General features: G+C 30.6%; 1 protein-coding gene across 7 annotated transcripts; it reads right to left on the bottom strand.

Moving 5' to 3' along the window:
- Window positions 1-5455: 5455 nt before the first annotated feature.
- On the bottom strand, window positions 5456-11535 carry LOC107889020 (protein MALE DISCOVERER 2). 7 transcript variants are annotated; one of them, XM_016813314.2, is made up of 14 exons: window positions 11019-11535; window positions 9764-10307; window positions 9477-9615; window positions 9197-9268; window positions 8865-9008; window positions 8638-8781; window positions 7928-8029; window positions 7774-7826; window positions 7230-7685; window positions 6878-7068; window positions 6649-6781; window positions 6399-6556; window positions 6117-6308; window positions 5456-6036 (listed from the first exon to the last, which is right to left on the bottom strand). In XM_016813314.2, the coding sequence occupies exons 2-14, from the start codon at window positions 9906-9908 to the stop codon at window positions 5776-5778; spliced, it is 2190 nt and encodes a 729-aa protein (XP_016668803.2). In that variant the 5' UTR covers window positions 9909-10307; window positions 11019-11535; the 3' UTR covers window positions 5456-5775. The 7 variants fall into 7 exon arrangements, with proteins under 7 accessions (XP_016668803.2, XP_016668805.2, XP_040932216.1 ...); XM_016813316.2 differs by having other exon boundaries at window positions 9477-9609; XM_041076282.1 differs by having other exon boundaries at window positions 9751-10307; window positions 11019-11534.
- Window positions 11536-15867: the final 4332 nt, after the last annotated feature.

Genomic DNA, 15867 nt, shown 5'->3' with positions numbered 1-15867 from the left:
GGAAACACTTAATGCTCATTCGAGCTAGTCAGGTATAGAAATATATGTGTCAGGTTACCCTTCCGAGCTAAATCTTTGACAACATAGAGAAATAGACTGGCCAGGGCTATGTATACATGTAAGGTTACTAGTCTAAGCTAAACTTTTAAAATGTCAACAAATTATCATTCCAGGCTAAATCTGTGTCACATATATATCTAAGTCTGCAACAAATGCTGGAGCTCGGTCCAGAACGGGAATCATTCAGAAATCTCATGTATGAAACTTTTACTCGGCCCATCGAAACTATCTCAGAGTTCATTTGTTTCACATGGTCCAATTCCATTTCAGCAGTTTATATATATAATTAACAACATCTAATAATGAATTGTAACCACGGATAGTAGTATGAACTTACCTGTCAAAGTAATTTAACTATCAGAGACTAGTCGGTAATTTTTTCTTTTCTTTGTACACCCTTCAGTCAATGAGATCCTTGATCTAAAGTATATTTTAATTCAATTAAATCAATTTAAACCACATAAACAATCAAATTTATTCATTTAAGCCCTTTTAATCACATTTTACAAATTTACCTCTAAACTTTTACATTTTATTCAATTTAATCCCTAAACCTGAAATTATAAAATTGAACACAATTAAACTTAAACCAAGCTAACCAAATTTCCTATAATCCTTGAACAACCCATATATTACTCAATTTCACAATAATTCCATGTAATTTTACTAATTTAAAAATTAAATCTTTAATCATTAAAATCGCTAAAAATTTCTTTACAAAATACTATTATTTAACTATCAAGCTTACAAAACTATCATAAAATTTCAAAAATCTCATAAATTCAACAATGACATATTTCACAATGTTTAACAGTTTCACGAATTAACACTCGGGTTAACTTGACATAAAAACATAAAAACATAAAAGTTACTAAAAATGAGTCACGAAAATACTTGCATGCAAGGAATAAAAATCAGTTGAATTCTCCAAGCTTTCATCCGTGGAGTTTCGTTGTTGAAAGAAAAAAATGAAAGTGGAAGATGTTTTTGTTTTGTTTTCTATTATCTTATTTTATTATAATAATAAAATAATAAACTAAAACGACAAATTAGGTTCCACTAATCGTCCATCATCTTTTAAAAGGGTTTATTTGCCACTGAGACTCTTTCACAATCATTAATTAAACCATTCAACTAAAAAAAAAGAATACCGATTAACTTTTACAACTTTTATGGCTTTAATTAACTATTTAATCAACAAAATTTCTGAACCAAACTTTAATCCACTTTTAAAATAACTCTGTAAATATTTAATAAAAATATTTAAGGACTCAGTTTATAGAAACAAGGTCCCGATACATTATTTTTCAAAACCACTTGACTTTGGGGACAAACCACTTAAACTTAACTATTCACTCAAATAACAAAAATTATCAAATCAAAATTTAATTTAATATAATACTATATTTGACTAATAAATATTAAACTATAATAATATCTATGGATTCATTCGTCAGATTTGTGGCTTCGAAATAATTATTTTCGACACCACTGAAAAACAGACTGTTACACACTGATTATTATATTATGACAAATCATCATCAAAAGTTATTTACACTAAACTACACCTAGGAGGAATAAATTAAATAACAGACAAAAATAAAAAAAATATCAATTTAATGAGACAAAGTGGTCGGTTGATATCCATGTTGCTAGTTAATTCTTGGATTAGGGATCTAAATTGCTCAAACTCCTAATTGATCCGATTTTTCCTTTCGGTCACTATTTTACCCAATTAGACAATTTAGTTTAGTTTATCTCTCGACCTCACCAAACTAAATCGAGATAATCAAATTTGTTGGCAATAGGTTCTCCTTTTGGTCTCTCCTATCTAAATGTTTACCTAGAGACGTTAATTCTAGGTTTTGAAGTTTATTCGATTTAGTCCAATTTTTAAAAATAACCAGGCAACATTTCAATCAACCAACCATCATAAAATTTAGTTCCTATTCATCATTAACATTCAAATATCAACCAATTTCATGCTCATATGATTCATCAAATATAACATAAAAAGGAAAAGTTAGATGTTCTTAGTTGTAACAGCTCATTTTTCAATGGTACCAAAAATGGTAGTTTTCAAACCTATTTTTACGAAGACCGAGTCCTTAAAAATGGTTATTTAATATTTTTAAGTTTATTTTAGAATTATATTGAATTTTGGTATAGAAATTTATTCAAATTGATAATTAATTAAGGTATAAAGACTAAATTGTAAATTTTACAAAAATTATCGCTATGAAATTTTAATTAATTAATAGATCAATTAAGCATTTGGGTCATTAGGGATTGTACGATAGTGGAGGATGATGAAACCCACTAACTTAGACTAATTTGGTTTAACGTTAAGTTAATCAAACTTAATTATTGTAATTAATGATTAATTAAGCTTAAACATAAGTATAAAAGTCAAATTATAATTATTTTATTCATTCATTTCTCCTTCTTCAATTGTACATGCATAGAACCTCAAGGGAGAAGCCATATTTAATTTCCAAGCTTTCAACCTTCAATTGGCTCATTTCTTGTAATTTTTATGTTTTTAGATCCTAGGAGCTTGATTTAGCTAACCTAGGTACTAATTTGTAAATCTGTTAAAGTTTATAAAAGTTACCTTTTTTTATTTTCTTGAAGTTTTTAATGTTAAATGATTGGTGTTAACCTTAGATGTTAAAAAAGACTAATTTATAAAGTGAAGTTGTTGTTTTAGTGAAAAAGGACTAAAGTGTAAAAAGTGGTGTGAAATGTCTATGATATTTGATGGTAAAAGTCATAGAAGGATGTACTTGAAAACAGGTTGTAGAACAATGCTTAAATGTGAAAGTTATGAATATTTTGATTTTAGGAGCTAAATTGAATAAAATGAAGAATTTTAAGGAACTTTTGAAAAGTGAAAGTAAAATGCCATATACATGAAATATGATGGTATAAAGTTATTGAAACTAATAAATTGAAATGAATTACCGTATAGATTGAGATTGAATGAAATAATAATCGAGGAAAAGGAAAAATTATAGATTAGTCTTCAACATTTTGGTCATTGTTGTTTTTGTTTGATAAGTTCATATGGTATAGTTATATGTGTAAATGTATTGTATGAGTTTGAATTATGAATTTATATTGTGTGAATGTACTTTAAATTGTATTCATATTGGTACAAAAAAGTGAGAAATGGATTGAATTGTAAAGAATTGATTTGATGTGTTAAATGTGCTCGGATGAATGCAAGAAATGATAAGATACAATTGGCATGCAAATAGGGTTATTTACGTGCTGTACGAGATATGTAATAGAGATAGAGTATACTAATGTACAGAGAATTCACTGATTATGTTGGAGTCTTGCATTGGTTGCGAATTACCAAGTTATGTCTCTATGGAGACCCTAGTGCGGTGGATGGATGATATGTCATACAATATATGTGCCTACGGGCTTTGCACTCCGGTGCATTAGTGTGGTGTAGTTACAGCTCTGACGAGTAATCTGGTGTGGTGTAGTTGCCCGCGTATCAATATATATTCATTATAGTTCATCGGGTTAAACAATTAAAGAAAAAGGGAAATGTCTGAATAATAATATCTGTTTTAAAATGATATGTTTATATGTTGATGGAATGATGTTAATGATATATATATAATTGACAAATTTGTTGTACGATACTGAATCGAAATATCATGTAAATATTGAATTGATATATGATTTGAATGTCTGATGAACTCACATTATTGTTGTGAAATGTCATAACAGGAAATTGAGTTAAGTTAGATATTTCAATATGTTTAGTTATGAATTGAGGTAAGTTTACCATTTAAACACTTATGAACTTACTAAGTATTCATAATGCTTATTCTGTTATGTTTTCTTGTCTTGTAGTTGTCTTTTACGGAATGTGACGATCGAATCATCTTGGAGATCACACTATCCAGCCTTCAATTTGGTATTCTTTTAATCATTCTGGACTCGGTTATGTGGCATGTATATAGGCGTTGTTATGTATATCTGTTTATCTTGAATGATGATGATTTTGGACCCTAAATGGTGTTTAACTTGAATGGTTATATGTTGTGTATGAAAGTGTGTCCTTTGGCAATATGTTTAGCTATAGTCGAAGCATATAAATGATCATATTGATAGTGAAATGGTTGAGTTGGATGATGTAATTGAGTAGTACCACAAGCTTGAATGGTTGATGATTTCATAGGTTGAAATGTTTGGCAAGGTACCTATTTGATATTCAATGGTTTGATTGACTTGTGAATAGTCAATTATATGTATGAAATTGTCATGTATTGAAAATGTGCATAATTCACTTGGTATGAATTGTTAGGTAAAAGTTTAATTGTTGTGATGTAAATGCCAAAGTGAGTCATGTTGGAATTGTTGATTGAGGAATCGTGAATTGTAGCTTTTGGTATGTTTTGGATTGGTATTAATCAAGTTGGAAGTATGCCTAAGGCACTATTTGAGTTTGGTTATGGTTTGAGTATGAAAAAGTACCAAAATATGAGATTTTTTACTTTCAGGCAAAAAGTATTGATACTATAGGTTGAAGTATAGGTACTTTACCAAATTATCATGATTTAGAAATGACAAAATGCCAATTTGGTATCGGTACTAGTATAAAGTATCGATACTTATTCCCAAGGATCGATACTTTATGAAGGTATCGATACAAATTAACTTGTGTCCAAAATTTTGAAAATGGTAGAATGCCAAAACGATATTGATACCCAATTTGGTATCGGTACTTCCTAATAGGGGTATCAGTACCTTATTCCAAGTATTGACATTTAAATATTTTACTTGATTTTTGAAATACTGAAGCTAAAAATGGTATCGTTACCTAATATTGGTATTGATGCCTATTCTCAAACTTTGAAAAATTTTCAGATTGATCCTTCTTCATGCTAGGGTCATTTTAAGAGCTTTTGTAAGCTCAAATGAGTTTTAGTTTTGATTGTATACTGTAATGTGTACACATTTATGATCAGAATCGATGATTGAGTGTAAGATCAAATTTATTGCACTTACTTTTTATATATATATATTCTCCATAGTAGTGCTGGGAAACAACTATTTAATGCAAAGATTCAAGTTTTCTTTTTAAAATTTTAAAATTTTTACTATTTTTGATGAATATCAATAATTAATTTTTTATGTTCTTAATTTATATTTATAATAATACAAACTAAAATAATTTTAAAAATTAAAAAATTATTTTATTTCATTTTCATTTTCTTAATCATATTATTACTGGAACATTACAAATTTTGTAGTAAACTTTTAAAAGATAATATAAAATATTAAAGTGGATACATATAACCTAACCCGTGCGCCGCACGGAATAAAAAGCCAATGTATGTTAGGGGTTTTTAAAAAATATTACAAGCTTTAATAATCACAAAATACATACATCTGTTATAAATGGTTACACAACAATCCGCCATTAACAAGTATAATATACTCTTTATTACAATAAAGTGCTAAGTTTTAATGGGGTCTAAAATATTAAAACAAATAGATGATACACATATGATATACATATATTTTTATATATTCATATATATATATGTATGAATGTATGTATGAGGACCATGGTGACCAAAAATGAAGTGTTTTTGGTAACCAAGTATATGTAATCAAAAGCTATATTCTTCCATTTTTGATACAAAGTAATTTAGAGACTTTGACTTACAAAGGAATTTCAGAGATAAATTAGGTAGCCTCCATTGATAAAATCTCAAGTTCAGCCCACCACAACGGGGAGAGTCTTGGGGTAGCTTGTTCCGGGGCGACTTGAATCACTTCTCTCAATTTCGTGATTATATCTTTCATCGTTGGTCTTTTCCTTGGATCCGTTGCGATACATTCTTTGATAACCTCACAGATTATCTCGAGCTCTTCAATTTTGAACGAATCGAGCGTAGGATCAGTCATCGAGCCGAAGTTCGACTTATCGCTCAAGTATTGGTCCGCCTGCAAAGTTTTGATATTAGTTTGCCTTAATGCAAAACCTATGCCTTTGAAGTTATATAAGGTATCATTGGGAAACATACCCATTTCTCGATTGGTCCTTGTTCTTCAGAACAAGGAAGCTTTCCGGAAATGATTTCGAGTAACAATAATCCGAAGTTATAGACATTCGCTTCTAAATCAACTAATGGTGGCAATTCAGATGAATGTTGTGATTCAGAATCACTTGAGGTCTCTGACTTTGATGTGGATGGTAAACAGCCAATTTCTCCAAGCTGCGGAAGTTAAAAGATGAATGAGAATGAGTATTGTATATCAATAATAACATTATGAAAATTTCCCAATTCAAACCGAAATCGATGTACCTTTGCAGCATAATCGTCCGTTAGATAGATAGAAGATGAACTTAAGTTTGGATGAGCTAAGGGAGGATTTAGATCATGATGCATATATTGAAGACAATAAGCAACACCCATGATGATCCTCACCCTTGCATTCCAATCAAGATGTTCCATTTCTTTAACTGTGAACAAAAAAACTTATATTTTAATCTCTCGAAGAATCATCTCGAGTAAAATATTTGCCGTGAATTACACATGTAATCGACAATATTACCATGCAGGTGCTCGAAAAGGGTCCCATTTGGAGCATATTCAAACACCATCATCCTGTTGAAAGGTTCATCCTCCTCACAGTAGCCAATAAGGTTGACATAGTTCTTATGGTTAATTCTTGACAATTTATCGATCTACAGTGAGTTCCGATAGGAAAGAAAACAACAATCAGGAGATTTTAAAGTATAAAATTTCATGTACAGGTTTCATGACCATAAATAATGACAAACCTTTCTCCGATAGGCTTTCTCCGAGTTCTTGGACCAGTCTTTTAAAGATGAAATGCCAGTTGCAGCAACAGCAATCTCAACTCCGCTGGAAAGTGTCCCTTTATACACTCTACAACCTCCAATTGTGTCAATTATATTGCTAAAATCCTCACAGGCTGTTTCGAGTTCCACTCGGTTTAGGCTAGGCACTCCTGCATATTGGATAACAGAAATTATGGGTCTTTTTGGCAGCATGAACAAAAACGAACCAGTGCCAATTTAGTCGAACTGGTCTGGACATTATCTAAGAACAAGGCGTCTCATTGTATGTAAATTGAAATCTGCAATATCTAATAAAATGTTTTAAAGTTACCTGTAACAAAAGCTTTCTGCAGCTGTCCACTTAATCCAGTTTTCCAAGGTCCGATCGTTTTTGCTGCTCGTTTACGACACAGGAACAAAAATGCCAAAAATGCAAGCAGGATGACCACAACGGGAATGATAATGAGATATTTCCATAAATTCCCGGAACCAGATTCTGAAGGTTCTTCAGCAGGTGGCTCTCCAGGCTTCGAATCAGTCTCCAGGGTAGGAGGCATTTCAACTGGTGGTGATGGTGATGGTGATGGTGCAGAAGGCTGTTTTGCCTTCGGCACAGCAGGGAAGCTCCCACTACTTCGGGTAGTCGGGAGAGAAATGATCTGTTCGTTAGACGACATACCAGTAGCAGGCACAGCTGGGAGGTTCTTTGACTGTGCAAGCAGCCTACGACGTGCAAAAGAGGCAACATCCTGCATGCTATTGGCTATCTGTTGTTCAGATGAACCTGCTTTAAGCAAAACAATGTCATTCATTTTCCTGGAAACCATACTCGATTTTCCAATGGACTGAGATTCAGTAAATTGTATTTTGCTCACCAGGCACATCACTGCAGCAATCGTCTTGATGCTCGGCCAGCGAGTCCTTTTGCCTTGTAAGAAGGTAAACCACGTAAACAAGGAGAATTTAAGAAATAACATAATCAACAATACGAATAAGACATTAAAAAAAGGATATATGATAAGTTCGTACTGTGGTAATGGCAACGCATTGAGGTAACGTATAAGTGTGCCTTTAATCGGCATGAGCAATGAACCCATTCTGCTCAGTTGTTTCAAACTGCTTTGCCATAGGCTGTCAACTTAGGCAATTAAGTAATTAGGAAACTAGAAGGCTATAACTCTTAATAGGTTTAGTTAATCATTGCAAAACAGGAAGAACATTTAACAGAATCGAGTCTGATATCCCAGCAAAATGTCACTAAGTTAAATTCCTTCATAGAAATATCAAACAGAGGTTATCTCTCTATCTTTTTGCCGAATATGAACTCAAACAGCAGAATGAGGCAGAAAATGAGTGATTCCACAAATCCGGAATCGTCATAAGCACTAGAACAGAAAATGAGTGATTCCACAAATCCGGAATCGTCATAAGCACTAGAACTAACAGTTTAGTTGCCAACAAAGGCCAAAGATATAGGCATATCAAATGGTATTAAAGGAAGATAATATTAGACCTTATAAAACTAAGCATTAAACGAAATTTTAGGCCAATGAACCTCGGAAATGAATCTGCTTTTAGAAACATATATTGTCAAGTTCATGCCATATGCATAATATCAACAAAAACACAATGGGATAAGAGCTATGATGGTGTTGTAGCATACATACTGCATTGTGGGTGGATACATTTATTTATGGGATAAGGGGAGAGGATTGAACAACAATGAATATGGCTCTTACCACAGTCCAAACTTCCTATTTATGCAGCCAATTCCGGTAGCTGACGTCGATGTAAGGTTTTCATCATATTGCAGTTTGGAGAGCAAGTTTAGTCTCCCAAGATCCGAAGGAATGCTGCCCTCCAACTTGTTGTCACAAAGTAACCTAAGGTGTAAGGTAGTTTAGTTAAAGCTAAAAACAAGGACAAAGCATAACACACGGAATAAAACATAAAAAACATGACTTACAAGCGTTTTAGAGACAACATTTTTCCTATTTCTGCTGGAATTGTTCCACCCAAGTCATTTTCCCTCAAATCCAGTAGCTCCAGCTTCGTAAGCTCTCCAAACTCTTTTGGAATGGCACCGGAGAAATGGTTTTTATAGAGCACACTGTTAAATATCAGCAGCAAGAAAAACCCCAAGTAAGCACTAAAAATATGTTTGAATATATGTCAGATATGAGTATCAGACACGAGTACAACAAGATCACAAGAGACCCGAGTTCAAGTAGATAAACAATTTCAGATAAAAACATAGAAAAGCCCACTTATTTAGCCGCAAAGATGATGAATCCTTACAGTGATCTTAAGTTGCTTAATTTCCCCAGCTCTGGTGCCAATGTTCCTTCCAAAGAAAGGGCACTCAAATCCCTAAAAAGCAAACAACAAAAATGGCATTAAGAGATTCATCCATTCACAGTTTACACCATAAACAGGTTCTAAACTAAAAAATCTGTGATTAAGCTCATTACTCAATTTGTTAGGCCAGTGACATGCTAAACTCTATTTTACTATTCAATGAAGAACAAGTACAAAGAGTACATATATATGTATGTATGTATATATAAGAGGGACTTACAGCATTTGCACTTTACCATCGACACAATGAACTCCCCACCACAAGCATGGAGAGCTATCATTGGAATTCCAATTTGCAAACGCACCATAAGGATCAGAGTCAATTCTGGCTCGAAATTCTAACAAAGCCAAACCTTCATCTCGAAATCCAATTAAAATCAAAGGAAAACAAAGTAAAACAATAGGAAAAGGAAAAAGAAAACAAATGATTGAATTGAATATGATTCATAAATGAAAATGAAAAAAAAGAAAAGAAAAGAATCAAACAGAAATACCAGAAGGAATTACCATCAGAGTTAATGGCCAAAGACCCTTCAATCATGAAACTTGGAATCAAGAACAAAAAGCTCAACAAATTGAATCCAATTTGTTTCCATCTATCCCCCATTCCTTTATAAGCCAAACGCTGCAATGGCCGAGGTAGCAAAGACATCTGCCAACAGCCACAACGCTATACGAAATCGCCAGGTTTTTTTCCCCTTAATACAAAACACCGAACTCTTTCTGAAAACTCACTCTACAATAAACAAAATGACACACCAACACCAAAAGGGGAAAAAACAACAAAAAAAGAATCTCTACCCTCCTTTTTGTTGAACAAGAAAACTTGAAACAAAAGCAATCTTTTTTATCCTTGTTTTTTTTTTCTCTTTTTAATGCTATTACAAAAATATACTACAAACAAATGTAAATTCGCCGCCTTCGGTGACAATCATCATATCGGGATCCCTCATTTTTTCTGTTTTAAATTTGATCTTACAACACCCTTAACATGTACATGTTAATTATCAACTTTTGAAAGCTTGACTTCTCCTTACAATCTCCAGAGAAGCTGAAAAAAAGAAAAGAAACAAAAGCAAAAAACATGAGAATGACTTTGAGAGCAAGCAGTCTAATAAAGGCAAAAAAGGGTCTACAAAATTATATATGACACACAAACACTCTCTCTAAAGCTATAGATTTAAAGGGTGAAGAACCCCTTCACCCCCAAATACATAAATCACTTGAAATTTGCAACCTAATAATCCCTTATTCTCATAATTCATTGGTTTGCCATTATAGCTTAATATCCTCCTCCGGCAGCAATTACTAATCCTCTCATTAAGGGGGAAACAGCTTGACACGAAACGTCCTCTATCAAGAATCAAGCCCTCGACTTTCAGATTAAGAGACGAAATGAGCCATCACCATGCAACGCTTCGTAGTTGCCATTAGCTTAATTTAATCATAATTCATAATAAACTATACAGTACCAAACTTCACCACCCATATTGTAGAAATGCAATGTAGTATCGTAACAATCCACAATATGAAATAAAAACTGCAATACCGACATCACCACCCGTATCGTAGAATTACAATGAAGTATCATAACAATCCACCATGTTATTAATTCTCATTAAAGCTTAATCCAATACACAAAAAGAAAAAAAAGGAAAGAAAAACACTGCAACATCAATTTCACCACATTCAAAACCCAGAATTGCAATGTAGAGATATGATTGAATATAAACTAAAAAAAAAAAATGAAGAGTTGAATTACCATAAAAGGTGCAGAAAGATCAAATCTTTATCCCTGGTTTGAAGCAGCTGTTGCAATGATAATAATGGGATTCTCTCAGAAAAAATGAAAAATGTATTTGATAGGTGGGAGGGGGAAATGGAAGGTAATGGTGGAGAAAGAGGTTTTTGATGGGAGATTTGAACTCAAAAAGAAAAAAAAAAAGGCAGCAAAGAAAAAAATATGCAAAAAAATATATTTTGAAATTAAAATTAGATAAATAAAAAACAATTAAAAAAACAAAAAACCCAGATTTTTTTCTATTACTGCCCTTTTTTCCAGGATGATCTCAGAGCAGTAATTCCTTCTCTTCGACCATCATTGCTCTTTTTTTCTCATCAATGGAGGCTTTGTTGTAAAATTCTTTTTCTTTTGTTTTTGTTTTTGTTTTTTCTTAAAAAAAATTCCAGAGATTTTTCTTTATTTTTTTAAAAATTTTGTTTTTTTATTTTTAATTTTTAATTTCTATCATTAGTTGGAGCTTGAGGGCCCCACCAGCCACCCCTACAAGCTGTGTTCTGTTTTACCCCTTTTTTTTTACCCCTCAAAAATTTTTTAATTAACGTTTGCTATTTTTGATTAATTAATTAATTAAAATACGTAATAATTACTGTTGTTGATAAGTAATGGCGGGAAGGATTAAGGGGGATGACTAACTGTCAACTGTGGCCCCCACAAAAATTAAAAATTTTTATTTTGAAGAACGGTGGTGGTGGGCCCCACTTCCGTTATTGTCGGACGCGCTTTTTCTATTTTTAAAAAAAATTTATCTAATTAATTTTTTTTTTGTTAAACCTTTGACTGGCCCAAGATTTGCGTGCGTCCCTCTTTCTAACAATGATTTAAAGATATAATTTTTTAGGTCAAATTTTGGTTTTAGTCCATCTATCATGTTCAGATTTAATGTTTAGTCCCTACTTTTTTTTAGATAATTTGATCCTATATTTTTACGATGTAATTAGTTAGTCTAAACAATTAATGTTGATAATTATTTTAATTAAAATATTTGAGTTTTTCTTTTAAATACTTTTTAGACTTGTCATATTGAAATTGATTTTTTATTGGAAATATATTTTTAAGAAAAAATATTCCAATTTAATATTTCAACCAATTAAAAAATTTTCTCTTTTTTTCTCCAAGCCATTTGTTTTACTCAGTAGCGGTGCCAGCCTCTGGGCGGGCTATTTCCCTCATTTTTCCTCTCCCATCAACCATTTATTTTTTTCTTCTTCTCATTCACCACACACGTCTTCTCTCTTTTCAGCTTGCAGTGGGTATCTTTTTTATCTTCACAAGTTGTGATGGACAGATGATGATGCTTACGTTCACTAAAACTCCACCGGCCACCAGTAATTTTTCTTAGAAAATGGGTGGCTCTTCATCAACTTCTTAATCTGTTTCTGTTTGAAAGTATTTTAGAATAATAAATAATTTCAAGTGTCGATTTGGACTTGTGTTGTCTTAAGTTTTATATGTTTTTTATTTGCTTTTCCGTTGTTCAATAAATCTTCAGTTTTAGAAAATTTTGTTTGCTCTTATAGCACGTTTTTTAATCTTGCTTATGCATGTAATCTTAGTTTTAGAAGTGATTTTAGGGATGATTTTGTTGACGTCCTCTCTAGTTTGGTGAGTGCTCGATTCTTTAATCGATTTTTACTCGCCGCTTTGGACCATCCGGGGTTGATTTCTTTATCGTATTAAGTGATTGCAATCACTCTAAATACATCGTGCTTGAGTTGTGACAATGATACATCGTGCTTAAGTTGTGACAATGCCAATTGTCAATGTGCCATAATGTTTTATTGATACTAAAGCTAAAACATTTGTTGTGTTGATGGAACTTGTTCTTCACCATCTACAACGAGTGTTGGCTATTTTTTTTCTCTGAATTATATGGTTTCATTAATTGAATTAATTAATGAATTTACCTTTCAAAAAAATATATATTTTAACCAATTTAGTTAAAAGTGTTAACTGTTTATATTAACTAATGATATATAAAAAGTAGAGGTACCGGAATATGTCAAAATTAAAATATAAAGACTAAATATTAAATTGAAGTATAATAGAGGGATTAAAGCTATGATTTGACCTATAAATTTTTATTGGAAATTTGAGAGTCTATAATTAAAAATACTTTCGAAATTCTCTCTGTTTCTTTTGGTGGCCTCCCACGATTTCTTTGTTCAATTTCTTTTTTCTTTTTTTGCTTATTTTAAATTTTTAGGGTTTAAATCTTTATAACAAAATTTAGAATTTAAGTATTATAAGTCCTGAGATTCGAAATAGTTTAAACTAGGAATACCCTGTGATGTAAATGTTTTATTTTTAATTAGTTAGTTAAATTATGGTTCAACAAAACTTGATTCGATTTAAAAATATCGAATAAAATTTGAAATCAACTCGAATAATAATTCGAGTTTCAAGTTAGATCGAGTTGAATTTTATAATTCGAATAACAATAGTGTAAATACTCTTTTGGTCCCTATCAATTTTGAAAACGAACAAATTAATCTCTCTCTCAACAAAAATTATAAAAAAATTCAAAATAATTTTTCAAAATTCAAAATATTTATAAAAAATCCAAAATTTATATTTTTTAAAAAAATTATAACAATTTTTAAAAAGTTAAAGAAATTTAAAATATTAAAAATTTTCTAAGATAATAATTTTGGAACCTAAATAAGTTGATAAATAATTCAAGTTTATCATGCTAAAGTATCTTTTTTATAATTATTATTTTACTTTGAAAAAGTTTTCAAATATATATAGTTTCAAATTTATGTGCTCCAACATGGAATTAGTTATACTGTAACAAAATTTTAATTTGACATGTTTAATCTTTTAATTTAATTTGAACAATTTCACTCAATTCGTTTCGACTCGAATTTCATTTTATTCGACTCAATTCGAAAAATTTCAAATCAAGTTAGGATGATAATATAGGAGTCATCAACTCGATCAACACAAAAATTTTTCACTTAATTCGATCGAACATTCAACCCTATGTTAAATCGTGTACTTATACATCAAGCATATATTTTGATAAGTACTTAATTTAAATGTTTCTTTTATGAAATGTTATTTTATTTTTATCGAAATTCATAATAATATCATTTTTATGAAATATCATGCAATTAAGGTTAGCATTTAACAAAAATGGAAGAGAAGTTAAAAAATATAGCTTAGATAAATAAAATTAACCAAAAAAAAAAAGTAATGGAAATTTCAATTGATTAAAAATTTAATATTGAATAAAATAATAATATGTTAATGAATTAAAATTTTAATTTTAAAAAATAAAATTTTAATGGGTGCTTAATGACAACAATAAATAAAAATTAAAATATTATGATTTAAATAACATTCAAAGAAAATATAACAAAAAAAATATAATAATAAATTTAAATTTTATATTAATATTAACATTCCGCTATGTTCTACTAAATGACTAAAATGGTTGAATTATGTAATATGAGTGCTTAAATTATAATTTTTTTTATTTTGAATGATTAAAATAAAAAAATTATAGTTAAATGACTATCTGTGTAATTTATCCTTCTAAAAAAAGTAAACCAAATTTCAAAAAAGGAAAGTCGTAAGCCCATCCTTTTAAATATATAATATAGATTTTTTTTTATTTCTCAAGGCATCTATCGAAATAAGTTTAGTAACTAATCATTCGTATTTCTGTAAGTTAGTTAAAGGGGTAAACGTTAGCCACGAGTTTTAAAGCTGTTCCATACCTAAGATGAGGATCTAACCCTCAACCATCGGTTAGGATAAGCGAGACCATTACTATCTCACTAACTCTTGTGGTTGTGGTTGTATAGTAGCATAGATTTAATAAAACTTTTCTTTTATTCTCCTTTAATTTCATGTTTTAAAGCTAAGACATGAGTACATATATAACTATAATATATTCAAATCTGATCTTTTTCCTTCAAAATCTTTATCTATAATAATCTATTTAAAGCTTCCCTTAAAGCTTAGGAGAGCTGAATTTAAGATAGGATGCTGATTTTGTGACAATTAGGATAAGAAATTTAGCTTTTTAGGTATAATTATGGTAATGATTAATTTTTTTAAGTTTTCATTGAAACATGCTAATAAATCGTTTTCTATTTATATTATTTTGATAATATAAATATATTTTTTGGTAAAGTAAAACAGTATAAGCGATATTCTAGTTTAATATGAATAAATTAGAATCCGTTATAAGCAGTTCCTTAACCAAAGGCAGATGTTCTTCCAATAGATGAAATCTCAATAACTCTGGATCTACAATTTTGGCCAAAAGATCTGCCACTGTATTCTACATCCAAGAAATATGCCTGACACAAACTTCCCAAGATCGAATAAGCACGTGATGCATCAGTTGAAGTTCCGTCACCTGCTATTCGCAAGACCACCAACAAGAATAATCTCAATCAACAATGCGTTATCATACTTCAATTCCAACTTTCGAAATCCTTTGTTCTATGCTATGTGAAGTCCTTCAAGCATCGCTCTTACTTTAACCTAAAATATTGTACCTTCTCCAATCGATATTGAAAAACTACATTACCACGACCCATTAACATCTCAAATAACACCTCCAATAGAGGCACAAGCCCTCAAAGAGAACATAGCACCATCAGTATTTATTTTAATATTCTTACATGCTAATAATTATTTTTATATATTTAACTCTTGTCAAATGTGTATCGTGTTTATATCACTTTCATATTTATTTTTATATTAAACTAAACAATTATTTTTTTATCCATTAAGATTTCATATTTAATTATATATATAAATTACATAATAAATATAATAAGTATTGTATGAT

The sequence above is a fragment of the Gossypium hirsutum genome, chromosome A09 (genome assembly GCF_007990345.1).
Source record: "Gossypium hirsutum isolate 1008001.06 chromosome A09, Gossypium_hirsutum_v2.1, whole genome shotgun sequence".
Classification (NCBI taxonomy): Eukaryota; Viridiplantae; Streptophyta; class Magnoliopsida; order Malvales; family Malvaceae; genus Gossypium; species Gossypium hirsutum.
The sequence above is the reverse complement of the archived record's forward strand: the minus strand, read 5'-3'. Positions and strand labels throughout refer to the sequence as shown.

What these genes read in the sequence shown, in the direction of transcription:
- LOC107889020 (XM_016813314.2), bottom strand. Translation starts at nt 9,908, where the DNA reads ATGTCTTTGCTACCTCGGCCATTGCAGCGTTTGGCTTATAAAGGAATG. An exon ending in TTGCTGCAGTGATGTGCCTG is followed by an intron (nt 7,686 to 7,773) that starts GTGAGCAAAATA and finishes TTTTGCTTAAAG; the next exon opens with CAGGTTCATCTGAACAACAG. An exon ending in CCTTTTCGAGCACCTGCATG is followed by an intron (nt 6,557 to 6,648) that starts GTAATATTGTCG and finishes TTTTGTTCACAG; the next exon opens with TTAAAGAAATGGAACATCTT.